This window comes from Geotrypetes seraphini, chromosome 3, assembly GCF_902459505.1.
Source record: "Geotrypetes seraphini chromosome 3, aGeoSer1.1, whole genome shotgun sequence".
NCBI lineage: Eukaryota > Metazoa > Chordata > Amphibia > Gymnophiona > Dermophiidae > Geotrypetes > Geotrypetes seraphini.
In genome coordinates, this window is record NC_047086.1 from 179160055 (window position 1) to 179186342 (window position 26288).

At 45.2% G+C, this 26288-nt stretch overlaps 1 protein-coding gene across 1 annotated transcript in view; it reads left to right on the plus strand.

The window, feature by feature from the left end:
• TCP1 (t-complex 1) overlaps positions 1-26288 on the plus strand; it is a 176731-nt gene that overhangs the window by 148721 nt on the left and 1722 nt on the right. The window contains exons 9-11 of the mRNA XM_033939260.1: positions 2415-2538; positions 11862-12054; positions 18843-19006. Of these exons, the coding sequence (XP_033795151.1) occupies positions 2415-2538; positions 11862-12054; positions 18843-19006 (481 nt within the window). The remainder of the gene's footprint in view (positions 1-2414; positions 2539-11861; positions 12055-18842; positions 19007-26288) is intronic.

A 26288-nucleotide genomic window follows, 5' to 3' on the forward strand; every position in this document is an offset into this window, starting at 1 on the left:
CATCCACAGTCATTATTAAGGGCCTTTATGGGTGATTTTCACAATGGATGCCAGCTTGTCCATCTGAATAGCCCATTGCAACGGATGCCCAGTCCAGAGGCAGTGGTCGACCTCCCAGAGAAAGTGACCATTCGATTGGTGTTAAAAAGCTGGATAAGAGTCTGGAATGGCAGGCAGGCAGGCCAAGTCGTCTCGGACAGTGCCAAGGAGGCACCAAGAATGCAGCTGAGCCTGGAAGCCCACTTATTGTTCCGGTGAGCAGAGCTACACCTACAGGTGATCTCCATGGCACATGTAGCAGAAGTGGACAATGTCCAGACTGATTACCTCAGCAGGCAGTCCTTAGACCCAGGAGAATGAACATTATCTGCAGCAGAGTTCCAGCCCATTGTTCTTCGATGAGGTCGGCCAACTTTTGATCTGATGGCTACAGTGAGGAATAAGAAGGCGGACCAGTTGAAAATCCAAGCCCGGAAGTGAAAGCCTGGATACCCTAGTCCAACCATGGTCAAAGAGCAAGCTCTTATATATGTTTCCTCCACGGCTAATGATAGGATAGATACAGGGTGGATACTTCATAGAATAGCAAACCACCCAGGAGAATGGTTCTCATAGCACCGGATTGACCACGTAGGCCAAGTTACGCAGACTTAGTGCATCTTCAGAAGGACAAGGGTCTCTGACTGCATGTACAGCCAGATCATCTGTCTCCAGGGCCCAGTGTTCATAGAATATCAGGATGGTATGGTTTTTGAGATTGCAACTTTAGAGCACAAAGGATATTCGAAGGTAGTCATTGCTACTCTTCTCAGGTTTCCTTACACTAAGGCATGGGAGATGTTGCAACACTGGTGCATGGAAGAGAAGGTGGAGCTGTTTAGAATTATGATGATGGTGCTAGCATTCTTCAAAGCAGGTCTCAACAAAGGCCTCACAGTGGCGTCACTCAGGGTCCACGTATCAGACCTATCAGGTTTCAGAGCCCATTAATGTAAAGTTCCCCTGGCTTCTCATCCAGACAGCCAGATTACTAAAGGGGGTGCTAAGGCTCAGACTGCTGCTAAGAACAGTTTCCATCGTGGAACCTTAACGTGATTTGGCATGGCCTCAGTCAGGCTCCGCATGAGCCTATTCAAGAGGTGTCCTTGTTGGATTTTACCATCAAGACCATTTTCCTCATGGCCGTTATGTCAGCGAGACGAGTCTTGTAGCTGCAGGGAGTCCTTCCTCAGGATAAAGGAGCCATGAATTTCCTTACTCATAGTCCCATCCTTTTGCCGAAGGTTGTTTCAGCATTTTCATGTCAATCAAGAAGTAAGTTTACCAGCATTCCAGACCACAGGGTCAAAGAGAGAGGACGGGCCTCTGAGGAAGCTGTATGTGAGGAGAATCTTCCTACGTTATCTAAGTTCTGTCTAGTTTGTGCTCACCAGTCAGGCTAGATGCAGAAGACCAGCATCTAAGGCTACCATCTCAAGATGGATACGGATGGCCATCTCATCAGCATATATTGCCTGTGGCAAGCAGTCCCAGGTCTCTTTGAAAGCACAAGAAGCATAGCTGTTTTTTGAATGGAAGCTCAGGTGATTTTGCCCAGGGAGATTGTAGGGCATTGACATGGAGTGTATGTGGCAACACAGGAGGACACCATGTTTTGGTCCTTAGTGTTAAAGTAGGTGCAGAGGTCCTGCCCTAGATTTCTGGGACTGCTTTTGTATGTCCCTGCATTCCAGAATGACACACCTATTACACTAGAAAAAGAGATTAAGTTCTTATTTTGGTAATATTTTTTCTAGTAGATAGGTGTGTCATTCTGGAGCCCCACCTCATCTGCCTACTTCTCAATCAGGAAGTTCAAGTCAAAACTTAGATTTTGATGTCAATCAGACCTTAAGAGAATAAAGAATATTCTATTGCCATAATTTAATTGGGGAAATGAGCGCCATAAATATTTGATTGGTATGGTTATTTCAGTGTTTTGATTGTTCAGTTAAAATGTTTGCGTTATACTTTCAGAGCAGAACAAATTTGTAGTTAGAGGAGTCTTCATGTACCCCTCCTTTTGTGTTCCTATATTGCCTGCTTTGGTACAAACTGAAAGGGGCAGCAGAGCCCTTTAGAGAAAGAGAAGTTGAAAACCTGGAATGGATTCCTTCTACATGGCTCATGAATATAGGGAGAATACTCTACTGTCCTGAATGGCACACCTATATATTAGAAGATATTAGCAAGGTAAGAACCTACCATAATCTTTTTCTTATGATTCAGGAGGCAGAAGCTGATAGATAAGATAATAGACTAGGGACTTGCAGAGGTTCAGCAGACACATTTGACAACCATAGTACAAAGGTCAAAACACCATAATGTGGAAATATCTTGTTCTAAGGGATACTATGATTTTTTTTCTTTTAAAGCTACTCTTTGCACCACACTTGCAAATCTGGAGGGTGAGGAAAGTTTTGAGGCCTCAATGCTGGGACAAGCAGAAGAGGTAGTCCAAGAGAGAATATGTGATGATGAGCTTATCTTAGTGAAAAAGTAAGAATTTCTACAGTTCAAAAATCCATTATTAAGTTTTGCTATAGTGCTCAGGAGGAAACAATGGTAAGTTGTTTTGGGGTTTGGGGTTGTTTGTTTTTTTTGTATCAAAATTACTGCTATACTGGATAGGTGGTTAACTTGTGAGCATTAAGAACCTGTTAGAACATGAACTAGTGTGTTATCCTTTTTATTATCTCTTATGGATTAAGAAGCATTTTTTGATTATCTTACAAAAGGTAACCCTTCTTCAAATCAGACAAAAGGAGGGGGGTCCTTCCAAGCTCAAGGAGATATTCTACTGTAGTTCTTGCATTCAGCCTGGTCATGCTTGGAGCCCTAACAATTTACTTCCACACTTGTAGCATGCCCTTAAGCTGGGCTTAGAACCATGATGATGAAAATTTGTATACCTAACACTTTCTTCTCTTCCTGATCTGATAGAAAAACATTGGGGAAAAATGGGAAAGCTATTTTCAAGGTCATTCAGAGGAGACTACTATGCATAGGATAGGCTGTAAATGCTCAGTTCTTAGTTCATAAGAGGTATCACCTTTTTATTTGTTTATTTCTATATATTGTCTTTTGTGAAACTGAGGCATTAAAGAGGCTCCTGCTCCCATAAAAGGGCAAAACGTCTACATAGACACTTGGACTCTATGCATTCCTTATCTACCAACATATTTAGCTCATCAACCTGAAAAGTCCTTTTGCCAAATTAAAAGTGCCAGCCACTCCCAATATAGGTTTCAAGAGGAATTTGACCTAAAGCATAGTAATTGGAGACATAGGTATGAGGATAAGGCTTTATAAGAACATAAGAAGTTGCCTCCACTGGGTCAGACCAGAGGTCCATCGCGCCCAGCGGTCCGCTCCCGCGGTGGCCCATCAGGTCTATGACCTGTGAAGTGGTTCCTGACCATTTCTATAACCTACCTCTACTTCTATCTGTACCCCTCAATCCCCTTATCCTTTAGGAACCTATCTAAACCTTCCTTGAACCCCTGTAATGTGCTCTGGCCTATCACAACCTCCAGAAGCGCGTTCCATGTGTCAACCACCCTCTGGGTAAAAAAGAACTTCCTAGCATTTGTTCTAAACCTGTCCCCTCTCAGTTTCTCCGAGTGACCCCTTGTACTTGTGGTTCCCCACAGTCTGAAGAATCTGTCCCTGTCTACCTTCTCTATGCCCCTCAGGATTTTGAAAGTTTCTATCATGTCTCCTCTAAGTCTCCGCTTTTCTAGGGAGAACAGCCCCAGCATTTTCAACCTGTCAGCGTATGAAAAGTTTTCCATACCTTTTATCGGTTTAGTCGCTCTTCTCTGGACTCCCTCAAGTACTGCTATGTCCTTCTTGAGGTACGGCGACCAGTACTGGACACAGTACTCCAGATGTGGACGCACCATTGCATGATACAGCGGCATGATGACTTCCTTCGTCCTTGTTGTGATACCCTTTTTAATGATACCCAGCATTCTGTTTGCTTTCTTTGAGGCTGTCGCACACTGTGCTGATGCTTTCAGTGTTGTGTCCACCATCACCCCCAGGTCCCTTTCAAGGTTGCTCACCCCTAGCAATGATCCCCCCATTTTGTAGCTGAACATCGGGTTCTTTTTCCCTACATGCATGACCTTGCATTTCTCTATGTTAAAACTCATTTGCCACTTTATATAAGTCATCTTCTAAAACGTTAAAGAAATGCTATCACCTTAACAAAGGTCTCATCCAAAAGCACAAAAAAAGCTGCATCAGCATGATCTGTGCAGAACAAAAACATCTTCCAGAGTTATCAATCTTCAGAGGATTTGATGCTGGTAGTAAACCTCAAGTGCTTCTGTGCAAATAAGTGCATATCTTATTAAGCCTATTTTAAGCACTTATCTATTACTGAACCTTTAGAGATGTTCTAGTTGCTTGTCCAGTTGCAGGATGTTTTGTGCATATGAATCGAATAGTGTAAAAGTATAGATCCAGCCACTTCAATCCAGCAGTGTCTAATATAGCATAGGTCTTTTTTTCCAGGGTTTAATGCCTCTGCATAAAATATACCTCTCTGGTCCCGATTGACTCCTTATCCATTTCAGATATTTAACCACAAAGGGTTTGAAAGGTTTGCTGTTACCTTCCTCCTCTGAGATATCATCTCAGTGATCTTAAAGATTTCCCAGACTTAAACGTGGATTTCATCTATTCTAAGGACATTCATTTCTGGATAAGGAAGACCTCTTTTTTTTTATTGGACTTCTTTTGACCCCTTTCTTTATGCTATCTTTGGTGCAATATGTCTAGAAGTCTTGACTATAGGTTATATCAGACATGGGCAACTCCGGTCTTCGAGGGCCAGAATCCAATCGGGTTTTCAGGATTTCCCCAATGAATATGCATGAGATCTATTTGCATGCACTGCTTTCAGTGCATAGTCATTGGGGAAATCCTGAAAATCCGATTGAATTCCAGCCCTCGAGGACTGGAGTTACCCATGTATGGGTTATATACTTCTGGTTGCAAATTGATTGAAGAAGGATGTCATCTACATCTTTCGACTTTGCATCCTTTCCCATTGGGCTGTACTGCACCTTCAGGTTTTCCTTCTGCAAGCAATTTGAGAAGGTGTCTTCATCTCTTCTTAATTTTATTTTTTTGATTTTTATCTGTAATTTTTTCTTTTTGGGGGAGCTTCAGTGCCAAGAGGATCCCATTCTTTGGGGCAGTTGTGCCTGGGAGAGGATGCAGACTTCCCTGAGAGCAGGCTGCTGCTAGCAGGATAACCCTCAGATATACCCGTGTAGCCTGCATGCACTAACAATTTTTGGAGTTCAGGGTCAGTTCCCCTTGGAACTAGCTTACACCCTGATATATTAGAGGTTTGAGCGCAGGCTGTTTGGCCAGCCTGCGCTCAAACCTCTAATATATCAGGATCTGAAGCCAGGGAAAGTCTGAAGGGCTTTAAGGGGCTGGCTGCATTTTTCCTCCATCGCAATGCATGGTTTAGTGGGGGTCTGAGGTCTCAGTCAGGCTTGGCTCAACTGGCAGCCCGAAGAGCAAGATAGTTGGACCTATAGAAATCTGTCCTGAGGCAGAAAGTAGTCTTCAGTTTTTTCAGCTGCAGTGAGGGCTGAAACAGTTAGGCACCAGCAAGGCACAGTGAATACTAGCTATTATAGTCTTATGTTTCGCAAACTGTGTTATGTGGCACACCAGTGTGCCTCCTGAGATTTCTGGTGTGCCGTGGTACACTGGGAAAGAGGAGGGGTGCTGGCGCCAGCTGACTGTCTACAGGATGTGTATGTCTCGCGAAGAGAGGCACATCCTGTAAGCAATCTAAGCAATCTCCTGATGCCGGCACATCTCTCTGCCGGCCCTTCTCTCCATCGCAGGTCCTTCTCTCAGCGCAAGGCCCATTTGATGGGCCTTTGCGCATGTGCTGACGGCAAGCACGCGCCAGCACACTTCTGGGTGTCTCGAGCCAGGGACACTAGGATTAGTGTGCCCCAGCTCGAAAAAGTTTGCAAGACACTGGCCGCCTATAGGGAAAATCCGGGGGGGGGGGGGGGTTATCTGAATTTGACCATTTTGAGGGTTTCTGGGCCCAGAATTAGGGTTCCCCATCTCCAAAAATCCCTTTCCTGAATTTTTTTACATTCAGGGTAGCTCCTCAGACTGTTTTTGGTGTGAAATCACTGCTGTGGTGGCCATCTTTTATTTTCCTCCCTTTTATTTTAAAAGCCTCTAACTGCCTCAGAACTCCTCGATCTTTGATTAAAATTGATAGGCATGGACTCCCCTTGTTGTTCTACTTCTATTTCATGCCAGCTTTGTGTTGGATGGCTGGCAGAGGAGCATCCGTGTGCCGTGTGGCACAAGAGTGAGGGGCTGGAGCCATGTGCTCAGTTACCTCTGAGATCTCTAGTGCTGGGGAACCACAGGGGTCTGGATGTTAGAGGTAAAATATTCCCTTCTGGAGCCTCTAAACAGCAAAGTTGCCGAAAACAGGCACATGGACACTGCAGACCCAAGAAAGACCCAAGTAGCTGCAGGGGGCCTTCTGTACAGGTTTTACCCTGGACTTTGTTTATCTCTTATGGAAAACCAATTAACTTATCAGGGCGCAAGGGGAGATTGCCCTTCAGAGTGCACTCACACCAGAGAGGAGCTTGCCTCATAGTAAACCCCTATCTTCCTTTCTCACTGACCTTGATTCCTGGCTCTCAGTCTTTCTTTAACTTTTGTCTCCTTCCCTCATCTCTTTTCTTACTGCTCAATTGCCAACTTCTCCACCTCAGTTTTTCCCCTTTCTGAACATCTCATAACCTTCATGACTCATCACCCTCCCACTAATTACAACCGATCCTCACCAATACTTTCAGGAACCTTCAGGCTATTGACCTGTATACTCTCTCCGCCACTTATCTCCCCCCTTCCTCACTAACACTATTACATTACATTGCATTATTGATTTCTATTCTGCTATTACCTTGCAGTTCAAGGCGGATTACATAAGTATTGTCATGAAGTTACAAGATATATAGGTGGATTACATAAGAATTGTAGAGAAATTAAGATAATACATGTTGAGTAATTTGAACATTTTAGATTTGATAGGAGTAGATAGTGTGGTAGGTGGAGCTTGGGAAGAAACTGGTTGTGTTAGATAGGTTTTATGTATTTTTTGAAGAGTGTAAATCTGTCAGTGAAACAGTCTCTTCCTATAACACTATTCTTTCCTCTGCTCTTGATTCCCTCACTCCTCCTGTGTCACGTTCGGTAAGGTGTGCCAAACCCCAACCCTGGCTGACATTTACAATCTGCTACTTATGTTCCTGTACCCAATCTGCTGAACATCTTTGGCTGAAATCCTTCCCTCATGCTGATTTTGTACACTTCAAATTCCTGCTCACCTCTATTTTTTCAAATCGTCCTTTTGCTTGCACAACAAGACTACTACACCCGCTTGACTGATTCTCTTGTATCCAACCCTCATCCTCTGTTTGACAGCCTCAACTCTCGGTGCCTACACCTCCAACTCCTCCTTTACTTTCTCCCCAGACTATGACAGAATACTTCCATAACAAGGTTCACAAGATCAACCTTGCGTTTTCAACTGAATTGCTTGCACCTCTTCCCCTTCCCATCTACTCTCCTGACCTTCCATCAATCCCTGCTGCCTTGTCTTCCATTACTGAAATAACAGAGGAGGAAACGGCACATTTTCTTTCCTCCAAACTTACTACCTGTTCCTCTGATCCTATTCCTTCTCATCTACTCCTCACCATCTCTTCCACTATTATCCCTTCTATCTGCCATATCCTCAACGTATCACTCCTCCACTGCATCTGTACCCAATGCTTTCAAACTTACTGTAGTTAACACCACTCCTCAAAAAACCATGGTTGGACCCTACCTGCCCCTCCAACTGTTGCACCGTCTCCCTCCTTCCCTTATCCAAACCACTACAGTGTGCCATCCACTGCCTTTGTCTTGACTTCCTTTTGTGTCGAGCTATCCTCGACCTGCTTCAGCTTTCAGTACCACCTCTATGCGGACAACACACAAATTTACCTCTCTATGCCTGAAATTTCGACAAGAACCCAGGCCTGAGTTTCAGCCTGCTTGTCTGACATTGATACCTGATGTCTCGCCGCCACCTAAAATTAAACATGGCTAAAACTGAACTCCTTATCTCTATGCCTGAAATTTCGACAAGAACCCAGGCCTGAGTTTCAGCCTGCTTGTCTGACATTGATACCTGATGTCTCGCCGCCACCTAAAATTAAACATGGCTAAAACTGAACTCCTTATCTCTATGCCTGAAATTTCGACAAGAACCCAGGCCTGAGTTTCAGCCTGCTTGTCTGACATTGATACCTGATGTCTCGCCGCCACCTAAAATTAAACATGGCTAAAACTGAACTCCTTATCTCTATGCCTGAAATTTCGACAAGAACCCAGGCCTGAGTTTCAGCCTGCTTGTCTGACATTGATACCTGATGTCTCGCCGCCACCTAAAATTAAACATGGCTAAAACTGAACTCCTTATCTTTCCTCATAAACCTGCTTCTCCCCTTCCTCTGTTCTCTACTTCAGTGGATAACGCTCTTGTTCTCCCTGTCTCTTCGTTTCACAAACTCAGGGTCATCTTAGCCTCGCCTCGTCCCTTCTCATCGCATATCCAGCAGAGCCAAAATTTGTCAATTTTTTCTCTACAATGTTAAAATCTGGCCTTTCCTTTCTGAGCACGCTGCCAGGACCCTCATCCATGTTTTTGCCACCCCTTGCCTAGATAACTGTAATGTGCTCCTCACAGATCTTCTGCTAATCATCTCTCTCTCCTTCAATCTGTTCAGACAGCTACTGCACGCATCGTATTCTGCCAGGGTCATTATACTCACGATGCCCCTTACTGACCTACAAGTGTATTCACTCTGCGGCTACCCGATTCACGATTCGAATCGATTCATATTTTTAAAAAATCGGCCTCACTGATTCAGGGCCCAACCTTCCTCCCTGTCAGTCAGGAAGTGCTGCAGTATCCTCCGGCTTCCACTCAAGCCGCCCATTTAATCAAAACCTGCAGCTTTTGGAAGGGAAGAACATTGGCATTTCCAGATGCATGTCTGAACGGGCTCAGATTGGCTAGTTTCAAGGGGTCTCATCATTTTCAGCCTCATGTCCCACCCAACAGGTGTCGGATTGGCAAGTGTGAAGGAGGCTGTGACCTTTCTGGAAGCATGCCCCGCCCCACTAGGATCGGATTGATTGGTTTGGGCCGGCATGTTTTGGGTGTGTGGATTCTAACGGCATCTACAAGTGCTTGGGGGTAAATGGTCGGAGGAGAGGCAGCTACAAAGTTGCTTGAGAATCTGCATCTATGGGCATTGCGGGAGTATCTGAGCAATGGTATGTGTGTTTCCACTGTTAGAAAAATCTTCCCATTTGATTGGGATTTTGGGTCCTGCCAACAAGGATAAAATGAAAGGAACTATAGCAGTAGATTAGATCCCACGGCCCCTTTTTATTAAACCGCGATAGCGATTTTTAGCACCGGGAGCCTCGCTTAATACCTCGCGCTGCTCCTGACACCAAAAAACGCTATCACGGTTTAATAAAAGGGGAGCCTGTATAGTAATCAGTTTTTACTTAATTCCACTTTTTCTACTTCTTTAAAATGGTGAAAAAGTTGAAATCTTTCTCCTGTGTTCTTAGCCTCACTTGAAATATGTCTCAGCGGTATTTGGATTAAATATTTAGGAGGTACGTATTGTATATTCCAATCTTTTCATCAAAACCCCCAAATAACACCTCTCCAAAAATATGTGCTCTTTGAGAAGAAAAAGCACACGGGCAAAATGAAAAATTCACATAGAACAACCATATTACAATCTTTGAATATTGTCCTTAGTGTCTACTCAGGGTAACTCTAGAGCTTGGTCCCTCCTCACAGAGCAGCATACATTGCCAGAGGTTGTGGTAAAAGTGGATAGCGTAGCTGGTTTTAAGAAAGGTTTGAACAAATTCCTGGAGGACACCACAGCACCAGTGTGGGTAGGAGAAGGCAAAGGGGGTGAAGAGGCTATAAAATAAACCCACCAGGATGTTTGAAAAAAAACAAAACAAAAACACCCACTTGGGCAGGAAAATTGAATCGAAAAATCGATTCAGTAGGCTGAATTGAATCAAAATTTGTTTTCCTGAATCAGGCAGCACTACTCCCTACACTTCACCCTGAGAACTCCATTCGTCGGGTAAGTTTCTTTTGTTTGGTACCCTTTTCCTCTACTTCCTGAGTTAAGGCCACTCCTTTCTACCCTGGGCCCTCGGAGATACCGCATCCCATCAAACACCCTCTGAGGAGTCCTTCATTCAGTACCTCCCTCCAGGAGATCTCTTCACTTAGGGTGTACCCCTTAGAGACTTCAGGAAGGAGGCCCCCAAGTCATGAAGACCTCTTCCCTTGGGGCCTCATCTGTTCTACCTCAAAACATTTAACCACGTCTGTGCTTGAGCCCTGCTCCTCTGGCTTGGCAGATTAGAACTAGAGAATAACACAGTGGCTGTTACTTACAGCTAGCAGCTGGTAGCCTGCTGAAACGGTGGGGAAAAAGAAAGTGCTCACCATGGGTACAGGAACAAGGCCATCCACTGCCCCATGGAGCGGTGAATGGCCTTGTTTCCGCAATTAAGGGAGGGAACGTTCGCAGTCGCCGATCACCTGCAGCCTTCAACCTCCTATATATATATATATATATATATAAAACTATTCAAGCCGCCGCGCTGCTCTAAATTACTGTTTTTAGGGCTCCGACAGGGGGGCGTGCATTTTACTTAATAGACATCGCGCTGCGTTGTGGGGGGTTGTAACCCCCCACATTTTACTGAAAACTTAACTTTTTCCCTGTTTTTAGGGAAAAAGTTCAGTTTACAGTAAAATGTGGAGGGTTACAACCCCCCAAACCCCCCCACAACGCCGGCGCGATGTCTATTAAGTAAACTGGGGGGGTTCCCCAACAAAAACCCCCGTCAGCCCCTAAAAACTGTAATTTAGAGCGGCACAGCGGTGTGCGCTGCGCTCAATTGTCGGCGCACGCTTTTGTCTTTCGCGCCGTTGTCTATGAACCCTTTAACTGTGATACCTATTATATCCAGGATTTGTAGTAGAATGTTATGGTCCACCAAGTCGAATGCAGCGGTAAGGTCTAGTTGTATAAGCATCATTTTTTTTCCTGTGCTGAGATGTTGTCTGGCTGTGGTAATATTCATAGATAAAAGTACCACTAAACAAATCACTCCCTCATAGTCCTCTTGTGAAGACACTGGTTTTATTGTTGGAATGCTGGTAAGATTGAATTCCTCTCTTACTGTTTGTGTGGCTCAGCTTAAGGGTCTTTCAAATGAGGTTAAGGGGAAGATAAGATTTTGAGGCCAGCAGTGTGTGTCTGGTCCTTGCTTCTTACCTTCAGTTCACAGCTAAAAATAGCAAACTATGCTTTCAGTCAATAACCTGTCTTTATAAATTGTGCAACTCATTGGATTATTTTTTATGATGGTCATGTACAATAGTATGACCCTGAGCTTTGGTATTGTCCATTTGTTTGCTTCCTTATATCCTACTTGCTCGCAGTGCAATATCACTCACTCCTTTGCCAGATTAATCCTGCTGTGTACACAAAATGTTTGTTAAAGTTAAGCAACTTAGCCTTTTCCCCCCCCCCCCGCCCATGTAAAAAAAACTTCAGGGAATAGAGTTTCTCATAATGGGGACATTAACTTAAGTGTTACAGGTTAAATGTAAATGGTTTTGTTTTTGTGTATCTTTTTTTAACTAGTACCAAGGCTCGAACCTGTTCATCTATAATTTTGCGCGGTGCCAATGATTTCATGTGTGATGAAATGGAGCGCTCCATTCATGATGCTCTGTGTGTTGTCAAGAGAGTACTGGAGTCAAAGTCCCTGGTTCCAGGAGGAGGCGCTGTAGAAGCAGCACTATCTATCTATCTAGAAAATTATGCAACTAGCATGGTAAGACTCCACTGATTCTTATGATGCTTCTAAGTTACAATAAATGCTTCAGTCACACACTTTGATTGCTCGTCTCTACTAAATATGAATGCAGTTGTGTGTATCAAGTTATCTAGATACAGAGTTTTTCTTAACCCGCTTTTGTATTTGGTTTCCTGGGACATTTTCTTTCAGGGTTTGTTGGGTTTGTTTTTTTTTTTTTGGGCGGGGGGCAATAGAAATTTCTTAGTGTGTGCACTTAGCCAATAAGATGCACTATTTAATGACAAGAAAAATCAGAAATTTGAGTGTTTGCATAAAACACAAAATGACATGGGATATGTAATCTCAAATGAATGCACATCCTTAGTAAGTAAATAAGGGTGCTATTCAGTTTCTCGCACTGTCACATAAACGATTATTGTTCAGCTGATGAGAGGTGATGTGTGTGCTCAAAGCAAAGAGCTCCTAGTTCTCAGACGAATCTGTTCTCTTGAGACTAGAATAGCAAACTGAGGGAGACAGAAGTGCATAGAATAGACGATGTAGAGAAAGTCCCATCTCCAATTTGGTAGCTATTGTAGTTGGTGATCTGATAATTAGGCATGTAGATAGCTGGTAGCTAGTGGATGCGAGTATTGCTTGATCACTTGAATACCTAGTGCATCACCTGGATAGGATTTTAGATAGTGCTGGGATGAGCCAGCTGCCATAAGAATAACCACACTGGTTCAGACCAACAATTCATCCAGCCAGCATCCTATCCACACAGTGGTCAATCTAGGTCACAAGAACCTAGCAAAAACCCAAATAGTAGCAACATTCCATGCCACCAATCCAGGGCAAAGAGTGGTTTCCCCATGTCTATCTCAATAGCAGACTATGGACTTTTCCTCCAGGAAATTGTTTAAACCTTTTTTTTAAAACCAGCTATATTAACCGCTCTTAACCACATCCTCTGGCAATTTGTTGTAGAGCTTAACCATTCTGAGTGAAAAAATATTTCCTCCTATTAGTTTTAAAAGTATTTCCCTGTAACTTCATTGAGTGTCCCCTAGTCCAGTGTTTCTCAACTCGGTCCTGGAGTACCCCCTTGCCAGTCAGATAGCCACAATGAATATGCATGAAAAAATAATGGAGGCAGTGTATGCAAATCAAGTTTATGCAAATTCAGTGTGGATATCCTGAAAACCTGACTGGCAAGGGGATACTCCAGGGCCGAGTTGAGAAACACTGCCCTAGTCTTTGCAATTATTGATGGAGTAAAAAATCAATCCACTTGTACCCATTCTACACCACTCAGGATTTTGTACACTTCAGTCATATCTCTTTTCCAAGCTGAAGAGTCCTAACCACTTTAGTCTTTCTTCATACAAGAAGCGTTTATCTTGGTTGCTCTTTGAACCTTTCTAGTTCTGCTATTTCTTTTTTGAGATGAGGCTACCAGAATTGAACACAGTACTCGAGATGATGTCACCCAATGGAGTGATTCGGAGGCATTATAACATTCTTAGTCTTATTTACTATCCCTTTTCTAATAATTCCTGTTCACCCTCCTCCATTGAGAAAAATGGTCACTTGACCCTACCCCCTGTTTTCCTAATCCACAACTGACCATTGCCTCCTTTCCATGACTCTTTAATTTTCTCAGGAGCCTCTCATGAGGAACTTTGTCAAAAGCTTTCTGAAAATCTAGATACACTACATCAACCGGCTTACCTTTATCCACCTGTTTATTTACACCTTCAAAGAAGTCAAGCAGATTGGTGAGGCAAGATCTCTCTTGACTGTACCCATGCTGACTCTGCCCTATTAAATCATATTTGTCTACGTATTCCACAGTTTTATTTTTTATAATTGTTCACTATTTTGACCGGCACTGAAGACGGAATCCGTAGAACAAGCCTGGACCTTACTCAAGGAGACTATGCACGAAGCGCAAAACCTATGCATCCCCAAGTTCAGAAAAGGGTGCAAAAAAAATAGAACAAAAAATCCAGTGTGGATAACAAATGCAGTGAAGAAGGCAATAAGCGACAAGAAGGCATCGTTCAGGAAATGGAAAAAAGACCAAACAGAGGAGAACCAAAGAGTGCACAAACAACACCAGAAGGAGTGTCACCGAGTGGTTAGAAAAGCAAAAAGAGAATACGAAGAGAGACTTGCAGAGGAAGCAACAAACTTCAAGTCGTTCTTCAGATACGTCAAGGGGAAGCAACCGACGAGAGAAGAAGTGGGACCATTGGACGATGGTGACAGAAAGGGAGTAGTAAAAGAAGAGAAAGAGATAGCTGACAGGTTAAATGAGTTCTTCACGTCAGTCTTCACAATGGAAAATATAACCAACATTCCGGAACCCGAGGAGATCGTAATAAGAGACCAAGATGATAAGCTGGTCGATTTAGAAGTAAGCCAAGAGGATGTACTTAAGCAGATTGACAGACTAAAGAACGACAAATCGCCAGGTCCGGACGGCATTCACCCAAGGGTACTCAAGGAGCTAAAAAACGAAATAGCGGAGCCATTTCGACAGATATGCAACCTATCCTTAAAAACCGGTGAGATCCCGGAGGATTGGAAAATAGCAAATGTCACGCCCATCTTCAAGAAGGGCGCAAGAGGAGACCCGGGAAACTACAGGCCGGTAAGCCTGACCTCAGTCCCGGGAAAGATGATGGAGGCACTGATCAAAGACAGCATCTGTGAGCACATCGAAAAAAATGGGCAGCTAAAACCGAGTCAACACGGCTTCTGCAAGGGTAGGTCATGCCTCACTAACTTATTGTACTTCTTTGAGGGGGTGAGCAGTCAGGTGGATAAAGGGGAATCTATAGACATCATTTACCTTGACTTCCAAAAAGCCTTCGACAAGGTGCCACACGAGAGACTGCTTAAAAAGATATGGAACCACGGGGTACAAGGGGAGGTCCACCGATGGATCAAGGTCTGGCTGGCAAACAGGAAGCAGAGGGTTGGCGTAAAGGGCCACTACTCAGACTGGAAAGGGGTCACGAGCGGAGTTCCGCAGGGGTCGGTGCTGGGACCGCTCCTGTTCAATATCTACATAAACGACCTAGAGGCGGGAATCAAGTGTGAGGTCATTAAATTTGCAGATGACACCAAACTATGCAGCAGGGCTCAAACCAGGGAAGACTGCGAAGATCTTCAAAAGGATCTAACACAGCTGGAAAAGTGGGCCGAAAAATGGCAGATGAGCTTCAACGTGGGGAAATGCAAGGTCATGCACGTGGGGAAAAAGAACCCGATGTTCACATACAAAATGGGGGGAACATCACTAGGGGTCAGCAACCTGGAGAGAGACCTGGGAGTGATGGTAGATGAAACACTGAAGGCATCAGCACAATGCGCCACGGCCTCAAGGAAAGCAAACAGAATGTTGGGTATCATTAAGAAGGGTATTACAACCAGGACGAAAGAAGTCATCATGCCGCTATATCGTGCAATGGTGCGGCCGCACCTGGAGTACTGCGTCCAGTATTGGTCGCCGTACCTCAAGAAAGACATGGCGGTACTTGAGGGAGTACAAAGAAGAGCAACTAGACTGATAAAGGGAATGGAAAAACTTCCATATACCGAAAGATTGAAGCAGTTGGGACTTTTCTCCCTGGAGAAGCGAAGACTTAGAGGAGACATGATAGAAACCTTCAAGATCCTGAAGGGCATAGAAAAAGTAGACAGGGACAGATTTTTCAAATTAAGGGGCGCCACAAGTACAAGGGGGCACTCGGAGAAATTGAAAGGGGACAGGTTTAGAACAAACGCTAGGAAGTTCTTTTTCACTCAGAGGGTGGTGGATACGTGGAACGCGCTTCCAGAGGCTGTTGTAGACAAGAAAACATTAAATGGTTTCAAAGAAGGTTTGGATAGATTCCTAGAAGAAAAAGGGATTGAGGGGTATAGATAGGTATAGACCATTGCTCAGGAAATGGGCCTGATGGGCCGCCGCGGGAGCGGACCGCTGAGCAGGATGGACCTAGGGTCTGCCTCAGCGGAGGCAACTTCTTATGTTCTTATGTTCCCCTGGAACTCTTTTTAAAAATCGGCATAAAATTGGTCACCCTCCAATCTTCAGGTTCTACAGACAATTTTAGCAAAAGGTTACAGATCACTAATGGCAGATCAGTAATTTCATGTTTAAGTTCTTTCAGTTCCCTAGGGTGTATACCATGCAGTCCAGGTGATTTATCACTTTTTAACATCAATTTGGCTTAGTCTGTCTTCTAGGTTCAGAGAGACTTCTTTCAGTTCCTCTGCATCATCACCCTTGAAAAAAATTTTCAGTTCAGGTAGATCTCTTAGATCTTCCATAAAGACCAAAGCAAAGAATTAATTCAGTCTCTTCAGCTATGTTCATTGATTATCCAATGGTCCCACAGATTCCCTCACAGTTTTTATGCTTCTGATGTACCTTTAAAAAATTATGAGTTTTTGCCTCTCTAGCAAGAGTCTCTTCATATTTTTAGCTTTCTTTACCAATGTTTTGCATCTAACTTGCTATTGCTTATGTCTCATGTCTTCTTTTTCCATTCTTTAAAGGATTTTTTTATTTTTTTTTTGGCTCAAATAGCCTCTTTCACGTCGCCTTTTACACATGCTATCTCTTGTCGTCTCCTCTTTTCCACCTTTGTTAATATGTGGAATACATAGAAAGAAACATAGAAAGATGACGGCAGAAAAGGGCTACAGCCCATCAAGTCTGCCCACTCTACTGACCCACCCCATTAAGTCTGGGTGCTGATGACTTAGTTCCTTAGCTCGACCCTCATAGTGATCCTACGTGGATGTCCCATTTATTCTTAAAGTCGAGCACACTGGTGGCCTTGATCACCTGCATCGGAAGTTTGTTCCAGTGATCCAAACTTCCGATGCAGGTGATCAAGGCCACCAGCGTGCTCGACTTTAAGAATAAATGGGACATCCACGTAGGATGTGGTTTGGGCTTCCACAATGGAATTTTTAAATAACATCCATGCCTGGTTTACAGTCCTAACTTTTGCCACCAATCCTTTTAACTTCGTTTTAACCATTTTCTTTTTATTGTAGTTGCCCTTTTGAAAATTAAGTGATGCTACAGTAGTTTTCTTTAGTGGTTACTCCAGATATCAGCTCAAGTTTGATCACATTATGATCATTGTTTCCCAGTGGACACAACACAGCTACCTCCCATACTATGCCCTGCTTTCCACTAAGGAGCAAATCTAAAATAGCTCCGCCTCTTGTCAGTTGCTGGAACAGTTGCTCTAAGAAGCAGTCATTTATGACATCTAGCAATTTTACTTCCCTAGCATTCCCTGATGTAACATTTATCCAGTCAGTGTTGGGGCAGTAGAAATTGTCCATTATTATGCTGTTGTTTGTATGGCAGCTTTCCTAATCTCTTGGTAAATGTGGGTACCAGTGACATAAGAAAATGTGGAAGAGAGGCTCTGAAAACCAAATTTACTGTGTTCCTCAGTGCTTACTGCAGCCAAAGAATTTGAGCAAAAATAAATGTGAATGCCGCTGGCCACTATTGGCTCTGCTTATTGTTTACGTGAAATCCGTTTTTATTAAACAAAGAATATTACAAAAAGAGCTCCAGCTGAAAACCATGTTTTACAATAATGACGAACTCCGCGGAGGACTTTGCTCTGATGTCCTCCACGGTGACAAACAACACACCCATCCTACCCCAGAAACCCCTCCCCAAATCCCAAACCACCCCCCCCCCCCCCAACAAAGAGAACCAATGTGCAGAGGCAGCATACAAACATCAAACAGGTAAAGCAGAGTACCATTGTAAACGATTTAGAACATGGCTACGACTCAATGGGGACAAGTTGTCCAAATAAGGAGTCCAGGTGTCCACAAAGGCTTTACTGCGGCGGCGAGAAGAACACGCCAGCCGGGCCTCCCAACCCATGAGTTCATGCAGCCTGTTTATATACAGTCAAACCTCGGTTTGCGAGTAACGCAGTTTGCGATTGTTTTGCAAGACGAGCACAACACTCGAGCAAATTGTGCCTTGCAAACTGAGCTTTGACTCGTTTTGCAAACTGCCCCCCCCCCCCCCCCCGAGAACTAGCATCGCCTGCGAATGCCTTCTCCCCCCCACTTGATCTGGCATCCCCCGGCCACCCAAACACAAGCCCTTACGCCGATCTGGCACCGGCACATCCTGTGGGTTGGTGCTGCATGCTAGTGCCAGATTGGGGTAAGGACTTGTGTTTGGGCAGGTGGAGGAGTGATACCGGTTCGTGGGGGGATGCCAGTTCACAGGGGTGGGGGTGATGCGTGACAGTGTTCTCAGGGATGGGGGTGGAAACAAATCAAGAGAGTTTCCCTTACTTCCTATGGGGAAACTCGCTTTGATACATGAGCACTTTGGTTTACGAGCATGCTTCTGGAACGAATTATGCTCGTAAACCAAGGTTCCACTGTATTTACAGAAAACTGGTTTCAATGAGACTCTTAAAATAGCAGTTCCTCTTGAAGATTCATGAATTTGAATTGTCATTAATGTTGCTACTGGCATTTCTCTTTTAAAAGAACAAAAATCTTCAATATGTTTAGGAACTGATTCACCCTTGATAAAGGCTAAAATATGCAGGGGTGGGGGTTAAGTTCATCTTGTTCATGTGGTTATTTCAATCTGAATTGGCTAATCAGTGCTGCCTTCTGACAATTTCCTGTGTTTAGTATTTTAGAACCTTCCCAAAGCTCCTACATAGAAGATATGAATGTTTCAAAATTTAATTTATCATTGTTACTTTTTTTATTCATATAATGAAAATATAAATCATTCTCAGGGCTCACGTGAACAACTGGCTATTGCAGAATTTGCAAGGTCTCTCTTAATAATTCCCAAGACACTAGCAGTAAATGCTGCTCAGGATTCTACAGACCTTGTTGCGAAGCTAAGAGCTTTTCATAATGAAGCCCAGGTTAATCCAGAACGCAAAAACTTGAAATGGCAAGTATAAAACTTTGTGCTATATATTATACAAAAATCACCTTGCAATTTGATTTAATAAATCTGATTTATCCCAGGAAAAGCAGGCAGCATATTCTTAACGCATGGGTGATGTCACCGACGGAGCCCCGGTACGGACCTTTTTAACTAGAAAGTTCTAGTTGGCCGCACCGCGCATGCGCGAGTGCCTTCCCGCCCGACGGAGGAGAGCGTGGTCCCCAGTTTCTTCGTTTCCGCGGAGCGAAGAAGACGCATGTGTTTTCAACGGCCGTTGAAAAACTAATTTTTGCCTTCCCGCTCGCGTATTTTCTAAATTTTTTTCCTTTTTTCTTATCGGATTTCCTTTATTTTGTTTTAAAAAAAAAAAAAAAACTCGCTGAGTTTTCTTTATTTTTTCAGGCCGGCCCCAGCGGGGCCTGTTGCCACCATACAGGCCTCCGGATTCGATTTTGCAGAGGCCGTGTTTCCCTTCATGCCCCCTCAACCGGGTTTTAAGAAGTGCCAGCGGTGTGCACGCCTGATCTCCCTCACCGACCCACACAATTGGTGCCTCCAGTGCTTGGGTCCAGAGCATCGGGCTGACACCTGCACCCGCTGTGCTACGCTTAAAAAGTGTACTTTGAAAAATCGGCAGATCCAGCAAAATATTTTGTTTGGTACTGGATCTGCCATGGAACCGGCTACGACGTCGACGGCACCACAAAAGTCGGCACCGACGACATTGACACCACCGGATCCTTCCTCGGAGTCGTTGGGCCCAGGTAAGCCAGCTAAGAAGCCTCCCTCTTCCCTTGAGCGCCCTCCTGCCACGGTTGCGACACCGGCCCTCCTGGCACCACACCGACCCCGCAAACGCTCCGCTCCGATCTCGGTGTGTGCCTCATCATCGGCCTCCTCATCGCCGGAGCGTAGAGCAGCACCTATGGTACCGAAGAAGAAAAAAGCGGTACCGGTGCCTCCCCTGGACGACCGCATCGCAGCCATACTCCAAACACAGTTACAGGAGCAGCTGCAACAACAGCTCCAACAACTGTTGCCGGCGTTGCTGGCACCGCACCTTCCGGTACGGGACCGGTCCGAGCCCCACACCGTTCCATCGGTATCGACCCCCCTCGGTACCGCTTAATACTTCCATGCCGGTGCTCTTGGCAGAAACACCTACAGTACATACCCGTGATGCTGCTGCCCCTGTCCGGTCCCAGGAACGACATCGGTCTTCCTCACCCGGTACCGCCTCGGTGCGCTCAGGCAAATCTCTCTCAAAGACCCGCCATGCTGAGCCCTCCACACCGATGTCCAAACGTACACACACCGACGTTAGGGACCCAGACTTGTGGGAAGACTCCCCTCATGGTACCGAGGAGGACGCTTCAACAACCGATGAAGAACCCTCCATGACCGATACCGTCTCAAAACCAGAGCAATCCTCTTTCTCCAAATTTCTTAGGGAGATGTCAGCAGCTCTTTCCATTCCCTTGGAGTCTGACTCTAAAAAGTCTCAAGCTTTTCTCGATGCCCTAGACTTTGAGCAACTTCCCAAGGAATTCCTGAAGTTGCCCGTCCACGACATCTTACGGGAAACTTTCTATAAAAACTGGGAAGCTCCCCTCACGGTTCCTGGAGCCCCTCGTAAGTTAGACAGCTTGTACCGAGTTATTCCAATCCCAGGTTTTGAAAAGTCTCAATTGCCCCACGAGTCCCTCCTGGTGGAATCCACTTTGAAAAAATCTCAGGGTTCCAGTGTTTATGCCTCCACCCCTCCTGGCAGAGAGGGTAAAACCATGGATAAATTTGGTAAGCGCCTTTTCCAAAATGCCATGTTAGCAAATAGAGCCAACAACTACACCTTCCACTTCTCCTTCTACATGAAGCATCTGGTGCAACAGCTCTCCTCCTTACAGAAATATCTTCCTGAACGTAAGGTCCCTCTTTTCCAACAGCATATTTCCAGCCTCCTCCAACTTAGGAAATTCATGGTTTGCTCCATCTACGACTCATTTGAGCTGACCTCTCGCGCTTCTACCTTGGCGGTGGCTATGCGCCATTTGGCATGGCTGAGAGTCTCTGACCTAGACATTAACCACCAGGACCGCCTGGCAAACGCACCTTGTCTGGGTGATGAACTCTTCGGAGAGTCCCTGGACTCCACAACCCAGAAACTCTCCGCTCATGAGACCAGGTGGGACACTCTGATCAAACCTAAAAAGAAGACTCCACCTGCTCGCACCTACAGACAACAGTCTTCCTACCAGCGCAGGTTCTCGGCCAGACCTCTCAACCCGCCTCAACAGCAGCCGCGCCGACCTCGGCAACAACATCAAACTCGGGCTCACTCTCAATCTCACCAACCTGCCAAGCCTCTACCTCCGTCAAAACCATCTCAGCCCTTTTGACTCTTTTCTCCAGGGCATAGCCAGTCTTCCAACCTCATTGTCTCTTCCTCAGCCGATCGGAGGTCGCCTCCAACTTTTCCTCAACCGTTGGGAGGTCATCACATCAGACCAATGGGTCCTCAACATCATTCGTCACGGCTACTCTCTCAACTTCCAGACTCTTCCACCAGACAATCCTCCCGTAGAGTCTGCTTCTCACTCCTCCCAAACCCCCCTCCTCCTAAGAGAGGTTCAATCCCTCCTTCTTCTCAATGCCATCGAAGAGGTACCTCCGGACCAAAGGGGTCAGGGATTCTACTCCCGCTACTTCCTGGTACCCAAGAAGACAGGAGACCTACGTCCCATCCTCGATCTCAGGGACCTCAACAAGTGTTTGGTCAAAGAGAAGTTCAGAATGCTCTCCCTGGCCACGCTTTACCCTCTTCTCTCTCAACACGACTGGCTATGTTCCCTGGACCTCAAAGAGGCCTACACTCACATCCCCATCAATCTGAATTCACGACGCTACCTCCGCTTTCAGGTTCAGCAACGACACTATCAGTACAAGGTACTACCCTTTGGCCTCGCATCATCGCCCAGGTTGTTCACCAAGTGCCTTGTTGTGGTGGCGGCCTTCCTCAGGTCTCACAACCTCCAGGTGTTCCCCTACTTGGACGATTGGTTGGTGAAAGCAACTACGTCTCCACTTGTGCTGCAAGCCACTCATCACACCATCTCTTTCCTCCATCTCTTGGGGTTCGAGATCAACTACCCCAAGTCGCATCTGCTTTCCCACACACAACAACTTCAGTTCATCGGAGCAGTTCTCAACACCACTCTGATGAGGACGTTTCTCCCCTCCGACCGACACCGGACCCTGCTCCACCTCTGTCGTCAGGTGCTCCTTCATCAAACCATCCCAGCTCGACAGATGATGGTCCTCTTGGGCCACATGGCCTCGACGGTCCATGTACTTCCTCTGGCTCGACTCCACCTCAGGACACCTCAGTGGACTCTAGCCAACCAATGGTCTCAGACCACGGATCCTCTTTCTCATCCCATCTCTGTGACATCGTCTCTTCAGCAATCTCTTCAATGGTGGTTGAACTCCTCCAATCTTTCCAGGGGTCTACTCTTTCATCTACCCCCTCACTCCATGATCATAACCACAGATGCCTCCCCCTATGCATGGGGAGCTCACCTGGGAGATCTTCGCACCCAGGAACTCTGGACCCCTCAGGAGCGTCAACATCACATCAATTTCCTGGAACTCAGGGCCATGTTCTATGCCCTCAAGGCCTTCCAGCACCTTCTCTACCCTCAGGTTCTTCTCCTGTGCACAGACAACCAAGTCGCCATGTACTACATAAACAAGCAAGGCGGCACCGGATCTCCCCTCCTCTGTCAGGAGGCCATCCGCAACTGGACCTGGGCCACGGGCCACAGTCTTTTCCTCAAGGCTGTCTATATCCAGGGCGAACAGAACTCCCTGGCCGACAATCTCAGCCGCATCCTTCAACCTCATGAGTGGACTCTGGATCCTCCCACGCTCCGCTCCATCTTTGCTCGCTGGGGCACTCCTCAGGTGGACCTCTTTGCAGCTCCTCACAACCATCAGCTGCCCCAGTTCTGTTCCAGACTCTTCTATCCTCATCGTCTGGCCCCAGATGCATTCCTGCTCGACTGGACAGATCGGTTCCTCTATGCCTTTCCTCCGCTGCCTCTGATGTTGCGGACGTTATTCAAACTCCGCAGGGACAGAGCCACCATGATTCTCATCGCTCCTCGGTGGCCTCGCCAACACTGGTTCTCCCTCCTGCTCCAGCTCAGCTCCAGGGAGCCCATTCCTCTTCCTGTGTTTCCTACTCTACTTACGCAGCAGCATCAGTCTCTACTACATCCCAATCTGTCCTCGCTCCACCTGACAGCTTGGTTTCTCTCGGGCTAACCTCTCCAGAGAATCTGTCTCAGCCCGTCCGTCGCATTTTGGATGCCTCTAGGAAACCGACCACCCTCCAATGTTACCATCAGAAGTGGACCAGGTTCTCCTCTTGGTGTCTACTGCATCATCACGATCCCACCTCTTTGGCGGTGGAAACTATACTGGACTATTTGCTTTCCCTGTCCGACGCTGGCCTCAAGTCTACCTCAATCAGAGTCCACCTTAGTGCCATCACTGCGTTTCATGAGCCTATCCTCGGAAAACCTCTCACGGCTCACCCACTTATTTCCCGGTTCATGAGAGGCCTCTTCAATGTCAAACCACCTCTGAAGCCTCCTCCTGTCGTCTGGGACCTGAATGTGGTTTTATCAGCCCTCATGAAACCTCCTTTTGAGCCTCTTGCCACAACTTCGCTCAAACTTCTCACATGGAAGGTGCTTTTCCTCATTGCCATCACCTCTGCCAGGAGGGTTAGTGAGATGCATGCACTGGTCGCCGATCCACCATTCACTGTTTTTCACCATGACAAGGTGGTTCTGCGTACCCATCCTAAATTCCTTCCCAAGGTGGTCTCGGCTTTTCACCTCAACCAGTCCATTGTGTTGCCTGTCTTTTTCCCTAAACCCCATTCTCACCCTGGGGAACAGGCGTTGCACACACTGGATTGTAAGCGTGCCCTTGCATACTACCTTGACCGTACCAGGGCTCACTGCTCGTCCCCTCAGCTCTTTCTAACCTTCGATCCTAACCGTCTAGGTCGTCCTGTCTCTAAACAACGCTTTCCAACTGGCTTGCTGCTTGTATTGCGTTCTGTTATGCTCGGGCCGGTCTCTCACTGGAAGGTGCTGTCACGGTCCACAGGGTCAGAGCTATGGCTGCTTCTGTGGCTTTCCTCCGTTCCACGCCCATCGAGGAAATCTGCAAGGCTGCCACTTGGTCCTCAGTTCACACGTTCACTACTCACTACTGTCTGGATGCCTTCTCCAGACGGGATGGACACTTCGGCCAATCTGTGTTGCAAAATTTATTTTCCTAATGGCCAACCATCCCTCCTCCCTCTCTGTTAGCTTGGAGGTCACCCATGCGTTAAGAATATGCTGCCTTCTTGTCCTGGGATAAAGCACAGTTACTTACCGTAACAGGTGTTATCCAGGGACAGCAGGCAGATATTCTTACGTCCCACCCTCCTCCCCGGGTTGGCTTCTTAGCTGGCTTATCCTAACTGGGGACCACGCTCTCCTCCGTCGGGCGGGAAGGCACTCGCGCATGCGCGGTGCGGCCAACTAGAACTTTCTAGTTAAAAAGGTCCGTACCGGGGCTCCGTCGGTGACGTCACCCATGCGTTAAGAATATCTGCCTGCTGTCCCTGGATAACACCTGTTACGGTAGTACCTGTGCTATACTGCTACTTGGTATTATGCAGTGTACAATATTAGTAAAATTCTGCTGTACAGTTCTATCACTTGCAATCGCACATGTACATCATAGGTACCATAAAATCAGTTAAACACAATGTACTATATTTAATTATAATAAATTTTCAACATTGAAAATCTCTTTCAATTTGCAAAACATCAATACATAAACTACTGTGCAAAATACTGATGGAATAATAATATTTTAATTAATTTCCTGAAAGTAGAATAAGAAAAGTCCTGTAGCTTGTCTGACCAAAACTTCCAGACCACTAGATCTGCATATGAGAGAGCCCCTTTTCTGCTGGTCAAAAGATACATTTCTTTTAAGACCAAGTAACCAAAGTAGACTCCTGCTACTGAAAAACATTGACCTAGTTTTGTTTTATATTATGTCTTAAGTCATATTCTTGACTTTGTGTACAAAAACCAATTTTGCAGCTTATGAAATTTTTAGATTTGTGGTATATTTGAACTTTGGGATCCTAGCGTTCAGGCCAAGTTTTTAGGATATTCCTAATGAATATGTATGACAGTTGCATGGTTATTTTATGTATATTCATTAGTGATCTTCTGAAAAACCTGATGTCCTGCATCCCTGACCTAGGGTGTAAGGTTGTAAGTAGTTGGGTGAAATCTGGTGGATTTTTCTCTTGTATTAATAGAGCCACATGAAATGGTTTCAGGCGATCTGAAGTGATTATTATCTTGGTGGACTCTTTGGCATTTGGTTTTCGTATGTTATACTACTGGGTTACATATGGTCTTCAGATGGTACAGTATCAGTGGGTATAGAGATTAGAACAGAAAACACTTTTCTGGTCTGCATAAAACAAATTCCAGAGCCTAGTATACAATACCAGGTTCTCAATTAAATTCTGAAATTAGCAGAAATTTCTGAAGAAAAGCTGTAGGATGGCATTTAAGTAGCTGCTTTTCACTTTGAAAAGCATTAGAAATTGGTCACACTTCATTTAAGGCAATAGAAGAAAACTAAAACACGTCAAAAGATCCATATGGTTGGGTGTTTATTATTTGTTTATTACTTTTATAGTATTATGTTCCCTTTTTCGGTGATAAAGAAATTACTCTACTAGGATTACATCCATGGAGTTGGGTTAAAAAAACTCACAACATGCTGTGTTCCTACAACTCAACAATGTCACTTAGGGGAAAATATGAACTAATTTTATGGTGGGGAGAATTAGCTGATCAGAAGTGTATATTAGTTATTTTTCAGTATCAATATATAGCAGTAAAAGCTCTGCTTACTAGACATAGATTGAGCTAATAAATTAGAAAAGATCTAGGAAGCATTTCTTGATATGGAAATTCTTTTTCATTGGTCAGTGAACTTTACAATCCAGCAGTATTTAAGATCACTTTTACCTTCATGCTAGTTAACATCTGGAAGGAGAAAAGTCCATATTATGTTATGAAAATGCAGATACCAAGTCCTGAATGATGTATAGGGGCTGCCACTTGTGTGATAGTTTCTTGACAGACTATTATTAGTGGTGTGCTTTGTCATTGTCTTCCCTGGTCATCTTTAC